This window comes from Takifugu flavidus, chromosome 8 (assembly GCF_003711565.1).
Source record: "Takifugu flavidus isolate HTHZ2018 chromosome 8, ASM371156v2, whole genome shotgun sequence".
Taxonomy (NCBI): Eukaryota; Metazoa; Chordata; class Actinopteri; order Tetraodontiformes; family Tetraodontidae; genus Takifugu; species Takifugu flavidus.
In genome coordinates this window covers 3,565,038-3,583,389 of record NC_079527.1, presented here as the reverse complement: position 1 = coordinate 3,583,389, position 18,352 = coordinate 3,565,038, and the positions used below count along the sequence as shown (strand labels likewise).

Genomic DNA, 18,352 nt, shown 5'->3' with positions numbered 1-18,352 from the left:
TGTCAGAAAAGATCAAAATTACAACAGATCAAAGGTTTGATGCTGTATGGAAGATGGAGCCCTCGACTACCTTTGAAGCTGCAGGTCAATTCATTAAAACCATCTTTGAGGTCATGATTGTGATGCTCCCGGGCAGAATAAAAAGACAGTGGATGAAACAGAAGGCAAAACACATTTAATAGGGCAGCAAAACGGGGAAAGAGGAAAATGCTGTCAGTGAGTAATGAGCAGAAAAGCCTGCAGCGTTTCCCCGTCTCTCCATTCGCAGCAGAAGAGCCGTCGCACTGACAGCACCGTTTGTACCTGGATGCTTATCAGAACTCTGAACAGCCCCGACGCTATCGCAATCACATCCGCTGGCTGCTTTCCGGCACGATTGTCAGATTCTCTCGATTGACTCGCCTGGAGTTAGCGGCGTGACAAAGCATCCATCGACAGACGGGTCGTTCGCGTCACTCGGCAGTTCATTAGCCGACCGACTCGCCGACCATCTCGGAGTCAAACTCCTCCCTCAGCAGTTTCAGGACGTTGTCGGAGTACTCGTCTCTCGGGCGACCCATCCCGCTCAGCTTAACGGGATGCAGGTCGGGGTGAGGTGGGACGTAGGGGGACGGGCAGTGGAGCTCAGCCAGAGTGAACCACACACTGTCTGGGTCCACCTGGATTAAATGCCTGAAAACACTGAAAAAAGCAGAAGATGATTATTTTGTGAGGGGGAACTTCAGATTTAGATGAATATAAGATATAAATAAACATATTGTTGAGGCTAACGCATTATAACGCAGTTCAATAATACTGTATACGATCCTGAAAGGGGCCGTTCTCTATAATAACTAATAATAAAGTTAATACACGGCATGTGTCACGTCTGACTGGAGGGCCCAAGTGACGTGTTACTGTTGTTATCCATAATTGATGATTCATATTTTGAAGTGTGACTGATCTTTCCTGGGGTTTTGTTGCAGTTGTGCTCATAATAACCGCGCAAGTTAAAAAGGTCGGCGGGTGCATGAAGGCCTATGGTGATGTAATGTGGGGGTCTGAAGACTGCACCCATTTATCAGTGTTTCATCACTTCCGCTCTTAATTATTACACACCATGTTTTGTTTTTCTTTAAATAATTCAGTATATTTAAATGAAGGGAGAGAGAGCATTTAGCATGCTTAGCATGGCCCAAGGACACGTTTGCTGCAGTTGTTTTGTGAGAATGTTGCATGTATCTGGGACTTTTCTGTTTACAATTCCAAAACATCTTAAGATATTTCAAGCACATCAGTCTCACCTCATGCTGGCTTCTTGGAGTCTGATGGGTTGTCTGCAACTCAGGTAGAGAAGGCAGGTGTCACACACCACATCCAGATCTTTCTCACCTGGCAAAAAACCCCAAACCATAATCGTGACTGTACGCTAACTAACCATTTGATATTTACAGAAATGAGGCATTTCCCCCATATGCTAAAAATAGAGCTCATGCAGGGAGCAGCCTGTGCAAGGCAGACAGAGGAAAACGCACAGCACCCACAGAGAAGTAGAGGATCTTTATATAAAATGAGGTGTTGATGTGACCTCACACAAATATTGTTTACAGCATTACTGTTTACTGCAGTGGCAGATCAGGGAGCATTTGGATATATTTTACAAGCACAAGCAGAATCTAAATTAAAAGGGCAGATAAAAGGGGAAAAAAGAGCTTGATGGTCTAGAATCTGTGTGTTCAATCACAGGAAGCCAAAGTCCTCTTCTCCTTTTCATATTTTCACTCACTTCTTGCAACATTGTGTACGTTGCGTCTTCCGGCTTTACCACCTGTCTTGATCTTTCATAACCTTGCCAGCACCTGCTCCCACCTCCCGCCTGACTTCTTTCCCTTATTTAATCTCCTCTTCCCATCTCTCTCTCTCTCCATCTTTCCCAGCAGACGTTTAGCAATTCTCTAAGCTGCAAACTGGGCCTCCTTTCAAGTCTCATTTCAAGACAGGTCCGTCTCCCTCACAGCTCTCTCTATTTGCCAATTCAACCCACACTCATTCTAAAGCGGGCTTGCTCGCCATGCGTCAGGAATAAAAGCAGGAGTGTGCATTTCAGAGTTAAATGGGATTATTCAGCAGCCACTTTTATCTCTTTTTGTTGGGTCTTTTCTGGTGCCGCACTCTAGCCTGTAGTCTTTGTGGAATCAAGGTGCTTCAGGGGGGGATGGGAAAAATACTCAAGAACAGAGAGTCAGGTGTTCTTAGGCTTTAAAGTAAATGAAAAACAGGGTAGAAGAGGAGCCGCAATGCATTATTTGCTTCAGTCAGTCTGCGTTTTTGTCTTTCTCTTTGACTGAGCATTGGTAATTGGCTTGCTGCAGGCATCCCAGAGGTAAGCTGGAGCCCAAATCGGTATTCACGTGGGTAAGGCTGCAGCAGCGGACTTTTCCCTCTCCTCTTCCACATTCTCACCCATGCCAAATCTGCCTCACTTTGACAAGGAGACCGACAATCGTAAGCAGTAGCGAGAAAGTCGTGAACGGGGCTCTTGAGGACAGAATAGACATTAATGTGACAGAAAAGCTACATTTCTTGGCTAGTTAGGCCTCGGATTAGCATCGTATGCAAAACATCTGGACCGAGAAAACAATGTTGCTGTAGTTGCATTTTTTTTTGTCTCTGGGGAGTTACAAGACGTTGCTGTTACACTTTATAAAACAATAGATCTATCAGCTAAAAACATGAGTTGCTGATACAAGAGGAAATCCAGCGTATTATCTTTAATTTTGGACTTGGCCCCAATTAAGTTCTGTCATGAAACGACAGGATGGTCTGCACACAGAGGGGGCGCTTACTGATCTCAATGGGACACTGTTGAGCAGACTGGAAATTGTCTGTTGCTGAGCAGACAGAACCGGACTCTGGAGTGCTGCTTCTGTTCCATCCTTTTTATGTAGACCACAGAAATGACATGTCTGTCGGAATTCTTCAAAACAAAAAAAATAAATAAAAGCTATTGTAGAACACGAAGAGCCGTACGCTGTGGCGGTACTGCATTACTCTGTCCGTCACCCTCAGCCAGAGTGTACCTGCCCTGTCAGTATTCTAATGTTGCCATAGCAGCCTACTAGGCTGCAGAATGGAAAGATCTATAACCATATAGAGGCAAAGTTTGAACTGTGCTACAAAGGTCCTGCAATCCAGCATGACCTGGAGATGTCTGGTGATTTCATGACTGCCTACATAATTAGGTAAAAGTTCCTGACTATGTGTTTAATTATCTATTAATGAATACATTCTCATGTGCACAAAGAACTATAAATATGTGTGTATTCTTGTACATTCAATTAATATATTTACTGGCAGGTTCATAATGGTTAAGAAACTTTTATTCTGTGAATGTGCTCTAAGACATATCGTGTAAATCTTTTTATCTTTAATAGCATTCATAGAAGAAAGCAAAATGGAATTCCATTATACATCCGAGATCTTGTTTTGTTTGCTTTTAATTTGCTCATGTAACATTAATAAGCTGCCTCAAAGTACATATTTGATTAAAATGACATGTTTAGTCTCGCTGTAGTGAGGAAAAATAATTCAGGTTTACTAAACATGGAGGAGGAAATTATTTAGAATTACTACCGTCAAGTTGGGAAAACTACTGGGAATAATATAAGTTGTGAAAGCAGTGAAACGTTTATTTTTCACAGTTTGTATTTCAGATTTCTTCAGATTTTTTTTTAAAGTTCATGTTCACAAGCAAAGATTTTGACCAACATTCATTAAATAAGGTATTGTCAAATTAAGAAAGTTTTACTAATTCACCATCCAGGTGACAATAAGCAGGTTCATTCTGATTCCAAATCATCCGGAAAGATGATTTGTAAGGAATACAAGCCCTGAGCGTGACCTGAGGCTGAGGGGAGTCCATCACAGTACAGGTAAGACTAAATCAAATTTACAGTTGCATTCAAGTCCTTTATTAGACCAGAGACAACTGAGCAGCAGGTCTTTTCTTAAGGTCCATACAGGCCACCCGAGCTCTTCTTGGAAGGTTGCGAATGCAAACAGTGCTTGGTTGACAATTTCATTCAGAAACAGAAGTAATTTGGAATGTATTGACAGGTAAACAAAAAGAAATCTGTCGGAATTTCAATATTGTCTGTATATTGTATTACTTGATTTGACTTGTTTTTCTAATCCCCATCTTTAATTCCAGACAGGTCCCTTATTTCTACGAGTGCTGGTATGTTTTTAAGGACTGCCATCTGGAGTCATTTATCCAAACACATTAACCAACACCAGTTACCAAAAAGATGCAAAACATTTTCTTTTGCATGTGCATGTGTTCCAGCCATTGAAATATTTGGATGGGGCACCACTAAAGGACACTCAAATGCCTCACTGTTGACTAGCTCAACATTGCAAAGCTGCTTCAGACTGCAGATTTTTATCAAATAAATGAATGTATGAATAAAAGATTCAGAGTTACTGCACATAGATGGAGGAAATAATTACTATCATTTGAAACTCTAAAGATTAAGTATGCGGACACTCCTGAAGGCTGCGAAACTTTGATTTCAACCTTCGCTTTCAATCTCAAATGGAAGCACAGATGCTGACTGACTTTCATCCGCAGTTTTCTGTGAGTCTTGTATAATGTATATTAGATGTATTATGCTTCAGGTACATCTGTAGACAGAAAATAGAGTTGCACGGCAGGTAACTGATTAAAAGATGTAGTTCAGGTGCATTTTGAAATGCAGAGTTCTGTCTCTATCGTAAACTCAATGAAATGCATTCCAGTCGCTCCCTCTATGAAATTCTAACTTCTGAAATTATACCATTGAAAAGGTTTTCACAGTAGCAGGAACAACTGCAGATCTTCAACAGATACCATTAGTCCAAAAAGGTCTTTTAGCAAGGAAAAAAGGCTGTGCCACTAATATTTATATCAAATATTCTCTAAAAACATTGTGCGTTGATCCGTAAAGTCTATAAGAACAATTAAACTAAGAGGTCTTGAAATAAATATTAGTTTAGAGTTTAATCACCATTCTTTTTTTAAATACTGTGTTTTTGTTTACATTTTAAAGCAAATCATTACCATTTGTGGAAATCGGATTAAATTCTAGCAAAAATAATAAGCCCTGATGAATTACAGCCACGCTCTGCCGCTTCAACACCATCAAGCATCTCTTGCACACGCGGCTTGATTCTGATTACCATTTAGGTTTCCTGTTGTCGGTGATTGCAACCATCACTTCCTACTGCAGGATATGAGTTATTATTCTTGGTTTGTATCAACGATAATCTGCTCAAACTACCGTAGCACACTTACATCAAGACACCAAAACATGTTGAGAACTAAGTCACTATATGAAGCTGCTTTGAGCTCTGTTAAAATATTGTTTCTTGGACTGGTTGGATGTTATTGTGTTAGAAAATAATGAGATATGGGAAATTATTCATGCTGCATAAATTGACGACTCACTGACGACTGCAGATCACTGTGAATGATCAATTTCCTTCAAGACAACGACGCTAAGCCAAGCAGAAAACACACAACCCCAACACAAAATTGTAGTTATTAAGTCGATTAGTGAAATGGCCTCATGCCAAATTTGATAATAGCTGAAAAAGATTTAACAGCATTAATGATTAAGATTTTTGCCTGCACCACTGCAATGAAATGGAGCTTAAGGAACAAGTGGGTCGTGACATATTTTATGTGATACTCCCCATAAACAAACAAAATACCTTTAAAATAGTCACAATCAAATTCTGAAGATAAAACAATGGATTATGACTTCATCACTAAATGGAGCAGAAGTAGCACCCATAACTATCTGTAGTACGACGCTGCCATCTAGCGGTCAATCTGAACACGTCTGTGAAGAACTGTAGAAGTGCGTGTTTGCGTGAGTAATATTACGAGTATGTTTAACCTTTAGATAAAACATTTAAATACTGGCCGCAAAAAAATTAAGAGCTATAAAAGCTTTATTTTTCTGATATGCTGAGAGATTTCTATGTTAATCAGCTTGATTCCAATAAATCATTGGCCTCTTTTGTATTCAAAATGAAATCAAAACAGATAAGGATGTCATTTACTAATTCATTAGCACTTGATATGTTCATGTACAGCCCATATTGTTAACATACCTAAATTGTTTTTTATCCATTTGCTACCCTGTATGTTTGCGACGACCCAGACCCAACCTGTGGATCCTCCTGTGGCTGGTCAGTGTTTGTAGGCACTTACCCAGGTCCAGTCTTTGACACAGTGAGCCCAGTCCCTGTAGGACAGCCAGTTGCAGCTTGTAGGCCATGGTGTGTGTGTAAACGGGTCCAGCCTTGGCACTGACGGGAGCATGATGTTCCAGGGAGGAACAGAGCTTGGGTAGAATCTCTTTGGAGACCCTTCGTCCCAGGAAGTCACCACAGGTTTCACCCAGCGTGCAGAGCACCTGCCAGAATAGAATGTACATTAAAAAACAAGCCAAAACGTGATAAAAATGTTACATAAACGCCAACTTAAAATGCTACATTATCCCCTGGGGGACATTTTGAACATGCTACTACAAAACACTGCAGCGCCGTTTGGCATCAGCAGTGCGAGTCACTGCAAAATAGCAATTAAAACGCGAATAAAAAGATACATAAACAAAGGGTTAGGGTTAAGTCGTCTGGATATTTATTTTTGAAAAAATATGAGGGGGCTAATTTGTGTGTAAAAAAAACAGCCCTCCAAGCTCATAAACCTTTAACTAAAACAGGATAATTAACAAATTAAAATAAATTCATTAAATGAACACTTCTCCCCATCAAATTCAGGAAAGAATCACATAATGTGTATAATGTATCACATACCCTGAAGGCTCGGAGCACTGCTAACGGGTCATCAGCCGTGAGCCTTTGTACCAGGGCGGGCCAGCAGCGATGGGCCATTGGCAGCAACTCATTTTCCTTTTCACTTAGCACACGTACGCACAGCTCCAGCACGTCCAAAACCTTAAAACAAAAACATCAAGTATCTCCCCAAGCAAAGAGCAGCAATAGTTCTCCTCAGCCTCAAAATGCAGTGTTGCTGAGTATTGACACACTGCCCAAATTGTCCTTTTGGCAGTAGAAATGAAATAACTGCTAATAATTACTGCCTTTGTTTTGTGCATTTGCGTATGTGAATTTTTTGATTAAAATGTTTCTACATGCAGTTTCTTGAGTGGAAGGTTTTCCACTATTCTATGTAAAAATATGACAGAGGCTGAGAAGTCTCAAATATTAAAGAGAATCTACATGCTAGCATTGTCACTATCCACACGTTAGCATCAAAGAGCTTTAAGTACAACCACAGCGTTACAAGTTCAACCAGCACAACACTTAAGTATGAATTCCTGTCATGGTTGTCATGTCTAAATATACAGTGTGGTTAGACAGAAACTGGATCTTTTTTCCCCACATTTGCAAAACAATAAGTAGTCAAACTAAAATATTGCATTGCTATGACACTTGAAATAAAGCTCTGTGAGTGTTCCATTTTCATATCTGGAGCTCAACTGAAGTCCATCTGTAGCAATATCAACTGACCGACATGATTGATAAAGACACACAACTATCATATGAGGTCTCACATTAGAGTAAAACCAAGCAGTGAGTTCTAGATGACTCTACCCAAGGTTCAGGGACTGGTCTGTCAGTGAAGAAGGTGACTAAAGGTCCTGCTGCCCTGAAGTTAGAAGCAGTTGGAACAATTGGAAATCTTCTCAAAGGTGGCTTTTCAGACAAACTGATCAATCGCAGGAACAAGGACACGTGCGGGACGTGAACAAAGAACCTAATGGCCAGCGGCTGAGCTCCAGAGGTCAGGCCTCACTGCAGCACGGCGCCATAAGTTTTATCTGTGCTTCAGAAGACAAAAGTCTCTTTTCAGTAAAAGGCAGATGGAAACCCACCTAGAGTTTGAAAGCACCTTCAGACTGTGAGGAATAAGGTCTCCTGGAAACATACAGTGCAGATGAACTAAGCTCAGGGACAACTTTGTGAATGTCCTTAGGTGGGTGGCTAGAATTACTGTCAAAGGTGATTCTAGGGTTTTAAATACTTATCTCAAGAGCTTTTCAAAAATAAAAAGATGAAGCTCTGAAAATATTCTGGTTGCAACATAAGTCACATACCATAAGGAATATATGGCATTTGCACATCATGATTCTGTGGTGATGAATTTCAAGATTTATATCAATAAAACCATTCCTGTCCTGAACACTAGATGATACAGCACCTTGAGTCGGAGCCTGAGACTCGGGGCGGAGAGCAAATGAATGCAGCGCTCCATGACATCTTTGGTGATGCTGAGGTGGAGGGGAAGCTCCACTTTCACATCAGGTTCGAGAAGATCTTCAACATTCTCGGGCTCCCCAGGAGGAGGGACGTCTGAAGGGACAGTGACATTCACAGTGAGCCTGGTTATTAAAACTATCAGAATTTGGGAATCCCACAGTAGGTAAAGGTAATTCTTTATTACCAAGGTCTTCACCGTCATCCTCCTCTATACCAATACCCTCTGCCAGCTCTTTCTGTTTGTGATAATCCAGCAGGAACTGGCGAATGTTAAAGACTTCCTTGTGACTGGAGCTCGGCTTAGGGGTTGCAGATTTACCGGTCCTGGCACGACTGGAGGGAAACCATCTCTCTAAGAAAAAAGATGAATGACGCCCAACATCACATAACCATGTAATGCCGATTTGCTATTAATTTATCTATGAATGTTCCAAATATAACAGGTAAAGGTTGCAGCAGAGGCAACAGCTGCTGTTCCTAAATCGCATGCATCACTTTCGCATCCTCACCCAGCGCCTTCATGAGCGCGTGCAGCACTGAGCAGAAGAGAGCGGCGGTGTGGTCGTAGCTCAGATCCAGCGCCATGAGTACGTCCTGGACAATATCCTCGACCAGCGGCAGCAGGCTGCCGTCAGAGTGAGTCAGCATCACTGTCAACACCCGTGGAGCCTGAGCAAGACAAAGATCAGGTGAATTATTAAGTGGTCGGTAGAAAGCATTTACTCACTCGAATGACTACAACACATCTTTGCCATTATCTGATGGTTCTCGTCAGAATCAGAACAGGAACCCAAAACTTCATTGCTACAGCAGTGCTTTTCCTTCCTCTTGCCTTTCAACACATCTGTTCCTTTTGTCTTCCAGTGCATTTCTGGGGTGTCATTCATGTGCTGTATTATTATTACCTGTGGATGCTGGCTGAGCCTCTGAAGGTTCAACGATATGTCATTGAGGAGGTAGTCCGAGTTCTCATTGATCAGCTCCTTCAGGGAGCGGAAGCCGCACACTTTACTGATGACCATCATAGAGCTAAGGGCAGTTTGGCTGACGACCAGCGTCTCCTCCCCTGCTTTCTCTAGTATAGGGTATAGTGATGTCATCAAAAGTGGACGGAACCTGTGCTCCAGGGCCTGAGCAAAACAGGCCATGCCTTCAAGTTGGATGCACAATTGCCAGATGTTACTGTTGAGCTGGTGAATCGTGGGGGTGGACGACGATAGCGGCGAGGAACCGAAAGGTGCAGGAACCACTTGGGAAGAATATTTGTCCGCATGGCTGCTGATATTGTTGGATATGGAGAGGAGTCTGGATGGACTGAGCAGCTACAGAGAAAAATAGCAAAACAAAACACGATTTGTGCCGATATCAGTGTTGGATAATCATTCCGAAAAGAGGATGACCTGGGGAATTCTGTACGCTAAATATAAGAGAGTGGTTAGCTTAGGTTGGTAATGGCATCAGAAGGAAACTGTCTCTGACCAAAAGTGAAATCATTAGGCCATTTTAGCTACATTTCCTGTTTTACTGTGAACAAAATATGCTAGTTACCACCTTTGGCTGGAACCTAAAAGTGCAATTATTGCTCAAGTTTAAAAAAAAATGCACAAATTGTCAAGGGTGCAATGTTGAAACAGCTCTCACCTGCTGGTCTTGTCGATCTCTGTCCGTTTCTTCACTCAGAGTTATCAAGTGCCAGTTCTTCAGACTGGTATATTCCTCAATGACAGACACTACTGCCACTTTAAGATCTTCCTGGGTGGTGGAGTGTCCCCTAACTGGCCCTTCTGTTGCCACGGCAATGCCTCCTGCACCCCTGATAATCTCATTTAGAACCATGGCAGCCTGCTTTCTATATACTTGAGATTGTTGGTATAGATCCAAAAAGTGATCCGTCAGAAGGTATATGTTACCATAGTAACCTAAAATAGTAAGACGTAAAATTTAAAAGGACAAATCGTTAATTTCAAGACTTTTTTTTAGCTCAACTAAATGAGTTATTATGAAGATAAAGAGCTATGTAAAAAAGTGCATCAGTACCAAGTGTTCGGCAAATCTCCATGAGGACTGAGAAGATCTTCTCATCTGTGAAGAAAAGAAAATGCTTCTTCTGTATGTGGAGTTCATCGGGAGTGCTTGAGCTCATGTCTGTGGAATTTGTGTAATTCCTTTCCTCCACAATCCGGATATCCATCACATCCAGCTCCAGGACCTGTAAGAGCACAGAGAAGGCTGGTTGAACCTTTGTCATCACCAGTGAGAGACAACAAGCTTCCTTGCAACGAATAGAAAGATATTGGAAAATAGATTCATTTCAAAGATTTTATTACATGCAGTCTACATCCGAATGATCTTGATTATACACTGGATGAAAAATATTTGTGAGGCATTCTGCTAATTTTTCAATAACATTCTTCATGTATGGGCATATGAATTTTACTTTACAGCTTTATTTATCCTCATCTCAATGTACAATAAAGAGTACAACAGGAAACACCTGAACTAACCTGCATCAAAGCTTTGGAAATTCTCTCAAGATGTGCAGCAGAGTTTAGGACCACAGAGACTAGTGGCCCCAAGACTTTTAGATACCCAAGAAATGCATTTAGGACAAACAGCTTCTTCTGGTCATCAGATGTCCTCATTAGTCTGGGCAAAGATGTAGCCAAAGAGTGGAGATTCTCTGACAACACATCAGTGAAAGACTGACTTCTGCTGCTCAGGCTCTGATTCCTCTCCGACACCTCTCTGAGAGCCGTCTCACATCTCCAAGAAAGGAAACAAGTCCACTTTTTAAATTCAATCTTCTCCCCCTCTCTAAAATCAGGAACATTTCATACCTTTTTTTGACTCTGGGTTCCTCATCGTTGATTGCTCCTACCAGTGCTTCCACCAGTAGCCCCACGCACTCTCCCAGTGACTGGCTACACCTGGCCAAGAGATGATCACCCAGCTCCACCATCTCTAGCCTAACCCTCCAGTGCTGATGTGATGACGCACAAGATATTATCTTCTTAAGGAGCACAGAAAGCTTTCCCACTGTGGCCTTCACCCAATCTTGTGTGCGATGGACCACCAGCTGCTCGATCCTTCCAAGCTCCGTTGATGGGGTTGTGCTTTCCTCCCTGGCCTGAAACTGGGCATCTTCCAAAACTAGTCCCACTGTCCTGGTCCAGACCTAAGGAATTACAGTAGGGAAAAGAGAGGATTTACAGCATTACTATGTCTCATTTTTACAGTATTGACATTAAATAAATACAATTTGTGTAAAATTCCATCATTGTCAATAGTGATATTACCCACATTTTAAAGCTTCACATAGACTCCAACAAATATAAAATGAATGTCTTGAAACAACTGAGATTTATTACCTTGATAGCTCTGACTGTGACTGTATGACCTTGTTTCATATCACCTGTAATAATCCTGGTTACAGCCATCGTGATTCCTGGTAAGAATGAAGCCATCGTCCTGCCAACAGAAAATCTCTCCTCTGCACATGGCTGTACATGCTCCTGAGTACAGTCACATTGTAGAGTCAAGGCCTGGAGGCACTTTAGAGCTGCAGCCTGTATATCTCGAGAGTTCGCCTTTTCTCCAAGAGCTAGAAGTAATGATATGGCAGCTCCTAGTCCAGGCAGCATAGCAGGTTCAAACAATCTGAACACAATGTCACCATAAGCAGCATGAAACAGTGCGTCCAGACACCTCAGCACAGCTATTTTCAGCTCCTCTGAGGTTTCAGCTGGTTTTCCAGGATCAGCTGGTGAACATAGACACAGGGAAAGCTCTGAGAAAAGATCATGAAGGGTCTCCCAGCTTTGGATACAAGTGTTCTCCAAGACATAGGAGATTGTTTCTGCAACAGTCTGCACCAGTATTTCCTTCTTCGGTCCAGGTACTTTAAGGACAAAGCGAAGAGGGAAGAGGACATAATGTTGAAGTTGCTGCAATGTGGCATCATTTATTTCTTTCAGCTGGTTGCTCAGTGTCTCCACGTTGGTCACAGTGGGCTCTTTAGTGAGCAAGACACAGGCTGGACGCAGGTAGGCAAATGCAATCTTGGGATCAGTGATCTGCGCCATGGGTGAAGGCATGAGGGCGCCACTTTAACTGTGAAGTAAAAACCAAAATGTATTTATTTTCATACTTTTGATTATGCCAACCAGAATATTTAGTGATACAGAACCCTCAAAAGTGGGGGCAGTTCCCCTGAGATGTGCACCATGTCAAAGTCACAGGCCAAGCAGTATAATTTTGCTGAACAGGCTATGATTTTAATTGGACGATGTTTTTATCACCAATATAAATCTGTTTACACAGGCTGACATAAAATTGAAGTACAGTGCAGCTACATTTGGGATAGCCACACTGTGTGTCTACACTGACAAAGATTAAAGTGTATTAATGTCGTAAAGAAACTCTCCACTGCTGTACTAGCTTAAAACAGGTAGAGTAAACCTACCTTCAGAGAATAACCATTGAGGTTTTGTTCAAAAACCTATAAAACAGGATTTTTTTGCAGCAAACGCCAAGCATCGCACATGCACAACACAATGTCGTCATTCCGACGTCACAATCCAGCGTCTTGGACGCCTGTTTTTAACGCAAGCAAACTAACACTTCCGCTTTTGAAATGTCTTCAGAATAAAAAAGAGAATCATTATTAATTAAAAAATAAAAGCTGAAAATAAATAGTACGATTGAGAAATAAATTTGTATTATTATAGAAATTATCATGCTTTCATAAAAATATAAATGGATTGAAAATAATGGAAGAAATATAATTTGTTTTCAGATATTGCTTTTATTTTGAAAGACATTTCACTCCTATATTCAATTTAACTCTTCAGTCACCGTGACTGCTTCGCCGGTAACCTTTATGTTTTCATTTTAGCATCTCGGTGTGTGACATTTTCTTTTTTGTAAATTTTACGTTCATCTTCCAAAGATGGATTTTGTTTTTTGTGTCTGCAACATATTAGACCGGAGCATAGGTAATGTAGTAGAATACAAAATATTATAAGGATGTGTATTATAAGGACTTTTAAAAGTTAGCTTAAATGGCTAGCATTTCGCCAAACTACTTCTGAAATGTCGCAGCATTATCTATTTATCACTGTCAATCTATTTATGAAGTTGCAACCTTTTCAAGATACACGTATGTTGTTGCTGCTGGTGTTTGAAAGAGAACAATGTGTTTGTTGTAAATACTATATATGGCCAGGTTAATATTAAATGACAATTAAGAAGGTATGCGGTGAGCTTTGTTTCTATTTGAGCTAAACAATACTTTCTTTTTTTAAGTGTTTTAAGGCTTTGATGCTGCATATACCGTACCTGCACGGTTCCAAGTTCAAATATGGACGAAGAAACCCTTGAGGCAGCCATCTCAGCTTATGGTGCCCAGTTGCAGCAGGTGGAGACAGCGATATCAGCCGGTCTTGATCCATCCCACCAGTCAGATCTGCTTAAACTAAAAGAGGACCTTCTTCAGTTGATAGAGTTAACAGAAGCCAGCCTGGTTTCTGTTAAAAAGAGTCAACTTTTGGCCAGCCTCGAAGAGAGTAATGGACTGCCATCAAACATCCCAGCATCAGGAGCTGAAACAAATGCTGCAAACAACAGGTTGGATGCTGAGTTTGCTGCATTTTATGGGGAACTAGGAGAATCTTCTTGTAGTGGTTCTGACAACAGAGAGAGAAATGAGGTGGAGGGAGAAGGAGTAGAGGATTGTGATGAAGAAGAAGAAGAGGAAGAAGATGCACTGAGTGGTACCAAAGTAAGAGCGCCCTATCACACAGCATGGGGGACATTGGAATACCACAATGCCATGGTGGTGGGAGCAGAACCACCCGAGGGAGAGGAGGCACAAGTGAGAGTGTTCTATATCTACCCTACCCAGAAGTCTATGAAACCCTGTCCTTTCTACCTAGAGGGCAAATGTCGCTTTCTGGACAGTTGCAGGTAATGAAGCAGAATTCTGTTTATTATTGTTGTTCTGAACTGCTTATTTTCAGGTTCTCCATGAACGGTACACCCTTTTATCAAATATTTTTTGTTCTGTGACCTGCTAGGATTGAACATTTTCCTAGTTTGTGTAATGTGTAAATTATAGTGGTAATATACTTTGGTCTGTCTATAGTTGCAGTATAGACTACAGACTTCAATGAATGTTTGCTATTCTCAAAAGGTTTTCCCATGGTGAAGTGGTGTATGTGTCAGAGCTTAGAGAATTCCTTGAGTTTGACCTCAGTAAATTGGAAGAAGGCTCATCTTGTTTGGCTCGACATGAGGATGGCATCTGGTACCCAGCCAAAATCAAAGGTATAAATGAGTGAGGTTTATCGTGTGTTTTACATGTATATGCCACATTAACAGGCTTGATAAAGGTAACAAAACCGATCAAACATCTGCACTGCTTTTGAAACCAAAAGTCCCAAGGTCAAAATGAGACATTCCCAAACACTGTGGTGGAGAAAAACTTAGATAAAAGCCACATGCAAATTAAAGACAGAGGCTGAATACTCAAGCTTTCAGAATGCCTAAGCTTGTAGGCCTCCGGTAGAGGAGCCGGGATTTCTTTAATGCTGGTCGGATGGATGGTCGATGAAATGGCGTAAGATAGCTAGAGTGAAATATTTCTTCTGATACAGATATCGACAGCGGTTTCTACACTCTGAAATTTGACTCGCTACTCCTCAAAGAGGCTGTTGTTGAGGCTGACAGCATTATTCCGCCCCTGAGAGAACAAGCTCCGCTTTCCTCTGAATCTGACCCAGATGAGTCTGCAGATGGAGCCGATGTGGCCTACGCAAAAGGTGTGTGTAGTGTATAAATCCATCAGATAATGTTCTAACTTTATCTCTTATTAAAAAAAACTAATTTCTTTTTATTTTCTTTTGGTCAAAAGTGTTGGACACTGCTGAAGAATTCACAGTAACGTTAGATTTTGGGGGCTGGGAGACACATACCAGAGGCATTGGGTCTAAACTGATGCTCAAAATGGGCTATGAATATGGAAAAGGTAGGTGAGCTGCCAAAACAATAATATAATTTGTTCTCTCTTGATACACAAAAAAGAATGAAATCATTCCTCTGCATCTCAACATCTGATTGTGTTGACAGGATTGGGAAAAATGCAGGAGGGACGAGTGGAACCTGTAATGGCCGTGGTGTTACCAAAAGGAAAGTCTCTTGATCAGTGTGCTGAGCTCACTCAGAGACGCACCCAGAGTAAGGCAGCCAAAGACGGCACACAGACGCGGCGCCCAAAAAAACTCAGGAAACATCGGGCTGCTCCGGGTCAGCGCCGCACTGTCTTTGATTTTCTCAACAATAAGCTGGGAGGCCAGAGCATTGATCCTGAGGGGGGCGCTGCTGCATCATCTGTAGCAACAAGCCTGGAGGCTTACAGGGGAGGGAAAAGCACCAAGAGGAGTCTGAATGTGAAGCTGTTCCAGGCATCTGAGCGAGTGTCCCAGACTGAGAGAGAGATCCAGAAACTGACTGAGTCCCTCAGCAAACAAACTGGAAGGTAAATCTCGACCTCTGCGTATACTCAATATTTAATGTTATCTGTTGGCAGCACAGCGATGCAGTGCTTTGCACCGTCGCCTCACAGCAACAGGGTTCCAGGTTTGAACCCCGGGGTCACTGGCGCTTTTCTATGTGGAGCGTGCATGTTCTCCCCATGTCTGAGTGGGTTTTATCCATGTGTGCGGACTTCCTCCCACAGTTCAGACATGCATTTGGAAGATAGGAGGACTGGCTGAAGTGGTAAATTGGCCTGAGGTGTGAATGTGTATGTATAGTTTTATCTTTTTGGAGGAACAAAGGAATTCAAAAATATCTATCTATCTATCTATCTATCTATCTATCTATCTATCTATCTATCTATCTATCTATCTATCTATCTATCTATCTATCTATCTATCTATCTATCTATCTATCTATCTATTAAAATGTGATGATAGATGGATAGTGAGAATTACTGTATTTGGTTTTGAATGTTTAATATCAATATGGAAAATGGACTTCTCTCCCATGAAAGTAGACCACACCAACCACTGCAGGTTTCCATTAAAGCACTACTAAAGCAATGTGCGTCGAGGTCTTGGAAGGCTTATAAATGTCAAAGGTAACAGTGACTAACAAAATATAGAGAACTCCTGCAGCATTTCGTGATTCACGCTGATCAAGAACTGTGAGTTGGTAACAGTTGTAGTGTTTTGGTGTCCAAGATAACAACTTAAACAATGTTTCAAGAGGGAAAAAAGTGGTTTAAAGCCCGCCAATAGTGGCTGATGTGAAGCTGCAAACTCAAACTTACAGAAAATGTGTGCTTGCTCGCAGAATTTAGTAAATAGTAACTGATAGTAAGGAGTGATGCAATAATGAATGATATTAACCAAATGTTTCCCATTTATTATGTATCTCCACGATTGCTGCAGTTTCATTCTTTTACAAGTGACTGTATTTTACCTGTTGCTCAGTGTTTAAGATTTTGGCAATTGGGGTTGTTTCTGTCATAAAATTATGTGACGGTCACTGAAACAAGCAATATCACTGGTCAAATTCAGTGATATGTCTTCTTCAGCATCATTGTGCTGTGTTTTTCCTCCCCTGCATGAATGTTCCATGGCGCTGTGCGTACAGAACAGATTACATCAGTTTTTACACATTCCCACACATTTTCTTTTAAACCTGTACTCAGTTGAAAGCCAGCCGAAGTTATTCTGCTAAAGTGCAGCTAAAGCCAAGTGGACTGCCAGCCTCTCGCTACTTCCCCCCCCCCCTAATGTATTTGCTGTTTGTGTGTGCAAAGGGATTCATCCAGAGTGAAGCAGCTGGAAGAGAAGCTGTCAGCGGCCCATCAACTGCTGGCCCGACAGAAAGCCCAGGAGATGTCCCTCCAGAGAGAGCACAAGAAGGCTGACACGCACAAGAAGATGACCGAGTTCTAATCTGGCTTCTCTCTAAAATTTAAAGCATAAAGGAAGAACTTTCTTCCCTTGCATGAACTTTTGTCGCGTACCTGTACACTTGGTTTTTTTTTAGTCATTTTTTATTGTTTTGCATCAGCATCATGGTTTTGCGCTATTGCTGCTGTTTTATATGTACAAATGATCATTTGGTCGGGGAGGAAAAAGCAAAACCTTTTATGCTTCTCATTTTATTTTCAAGGACGGAGCGGTTCCTGTTTCACAGTGTAACAGTTTCATTTGTAATGAGCATTTTGTCTAAATGAATTTGTCTCTATCAGCAGTAAAAGCTTCTTTTGTGTATTCGGTGTGCATTTTGTCTTCCTTGTCACACTGAGACACAACTGAACTCCAGGATAGAAATGCTTCACAAACTTTAAAAAACTTTTCTGCAAAGGAGTTTATAAGTCCAGAGGCTCCTCAGATTAGCACAGTATACTTTACTGCTGATTTTAAAATTACATCCTCGGGGGTTGAGAGACCTTTGCAGACACGGCGTCTCATTTTACTCGGCTGCTATCAGCCTGTGCGCGGCTGTAACTTCACTTTTAAATAATACATTTGGGAAGGCGCTTGTCTTCTTAAAAATGTACATTTTGTCTTTGGGGAGAGTGTTGGGTGATGACCTTCAGGCACTCAAGTAAAGGTTCAAGTCCTGTTGGGCTGGATGCTTTATTTTTCTGAGAAAAATCCTTATCTGGCTGATAAAGCGCAGATACTTAAGAAAGTCTCTCGGGATGGATAGCTGGGACAGGAATGAGCACAATCCGGGAAGTTTGATGGACTGGTGGCAGTCTCACGTGCAACACTTCGGAACCCTGATGTCATTACCCTGAGGGAAGGTGCGTTCTGATCTCTTAAGTGGCACCACTTTAAGATTGTGCAGTGTGTGTTGATTTAGTGCAATCCCTCAACAATGTGCTCTAAACCTCAACCCATTTATGAGCTGCAGGTCTCCAGGTATTTCTTGCTCAGGCAGCAGATTTAATGTGTCTGTTTAATGTCTGTGTGTGTTGTTTGACGTTGTTATGCGTATTCTTTGCACATCCCTGCAAACATCT

At 41.6% G+C, this 18,352-nt stretch overlaps 2 protein-coding genes across 3 annotated transcripts; one reads left to right on the top strand and one right to left on the bottom strand.

Moving 5' to 3' along the window:
• Positions 1-158: 158 nt before the first annotated feature.
• tti1 (TELO2 interacting protein 1) lies at positions 159-12,922 on the bottom strand. The gene is made up of 14 exons (XM_057040182.1): positions 12,773-12,922; positions 11,679-12,420; positions 11,148-11,485; positions 10,815-11,073; positions 10,348-10,519; positions 9,952-10,229; positions 9,216-9,632; positions 8,820-8,979; positions 8,495-8,662; positions 8,252-8,403; positions 6,844-6,984; positions 6,236-6,440; positions 1,284-1,371; positions 159-681 (listed from the first exon to the last, which is right to left on the bottom strand). Exons 2-14 carry the CDS (start codon positions 12,402-12,404, stop codon positions 468-470), a joined length of 3,318 nt encoding a protein of 1,105 aa, XP_056896162.1. The 5' UTR covers positions 12,405-12,420; positions 12,773-12,922; the 3' UTR covers positions 159-467.
• A 224-nt stretch (positions 12,923-13,146) lies between these two features.
• On the top strand, positions 13,147-17,594 carry zgpat (zinc finger, CCCH-type with G patch domain). 2 transcript variants are annotated; one of them, XM_057040183.1, is made up of 7 exons: positions 13,147-13,304; positions 13,615-14,274; positions 14,501-14,634; positions 14,964-15,128; positions 15,221-15,334; positions 15,436-15,844; positions 17,135-17,594. In XM_057040183.1, the coding sequence occupies exons 2-7, from the start codon at positions 13,670-13,672 to the stop codon at positions 17,271-17,273; spliced, it is 1,566 nt and encodes a 521-aa protein (XP_056896163.1). In that variant the 5' UTR covers positions 13,147-13,304; positions 13,615-13,669; the 3' UTR covers positions 17,274-17,594. The 2 variants fall into 2 exon arrangements, with proteins under 2 accessions (XP_056896163.1, XP_056896164.1); XM_057040184.1 differs by having other exon boundaries at positions 13,163-13,211.
• The last annotated feature ends 758 nt before the right edge of the window (positions 17,595-18,352 follow it).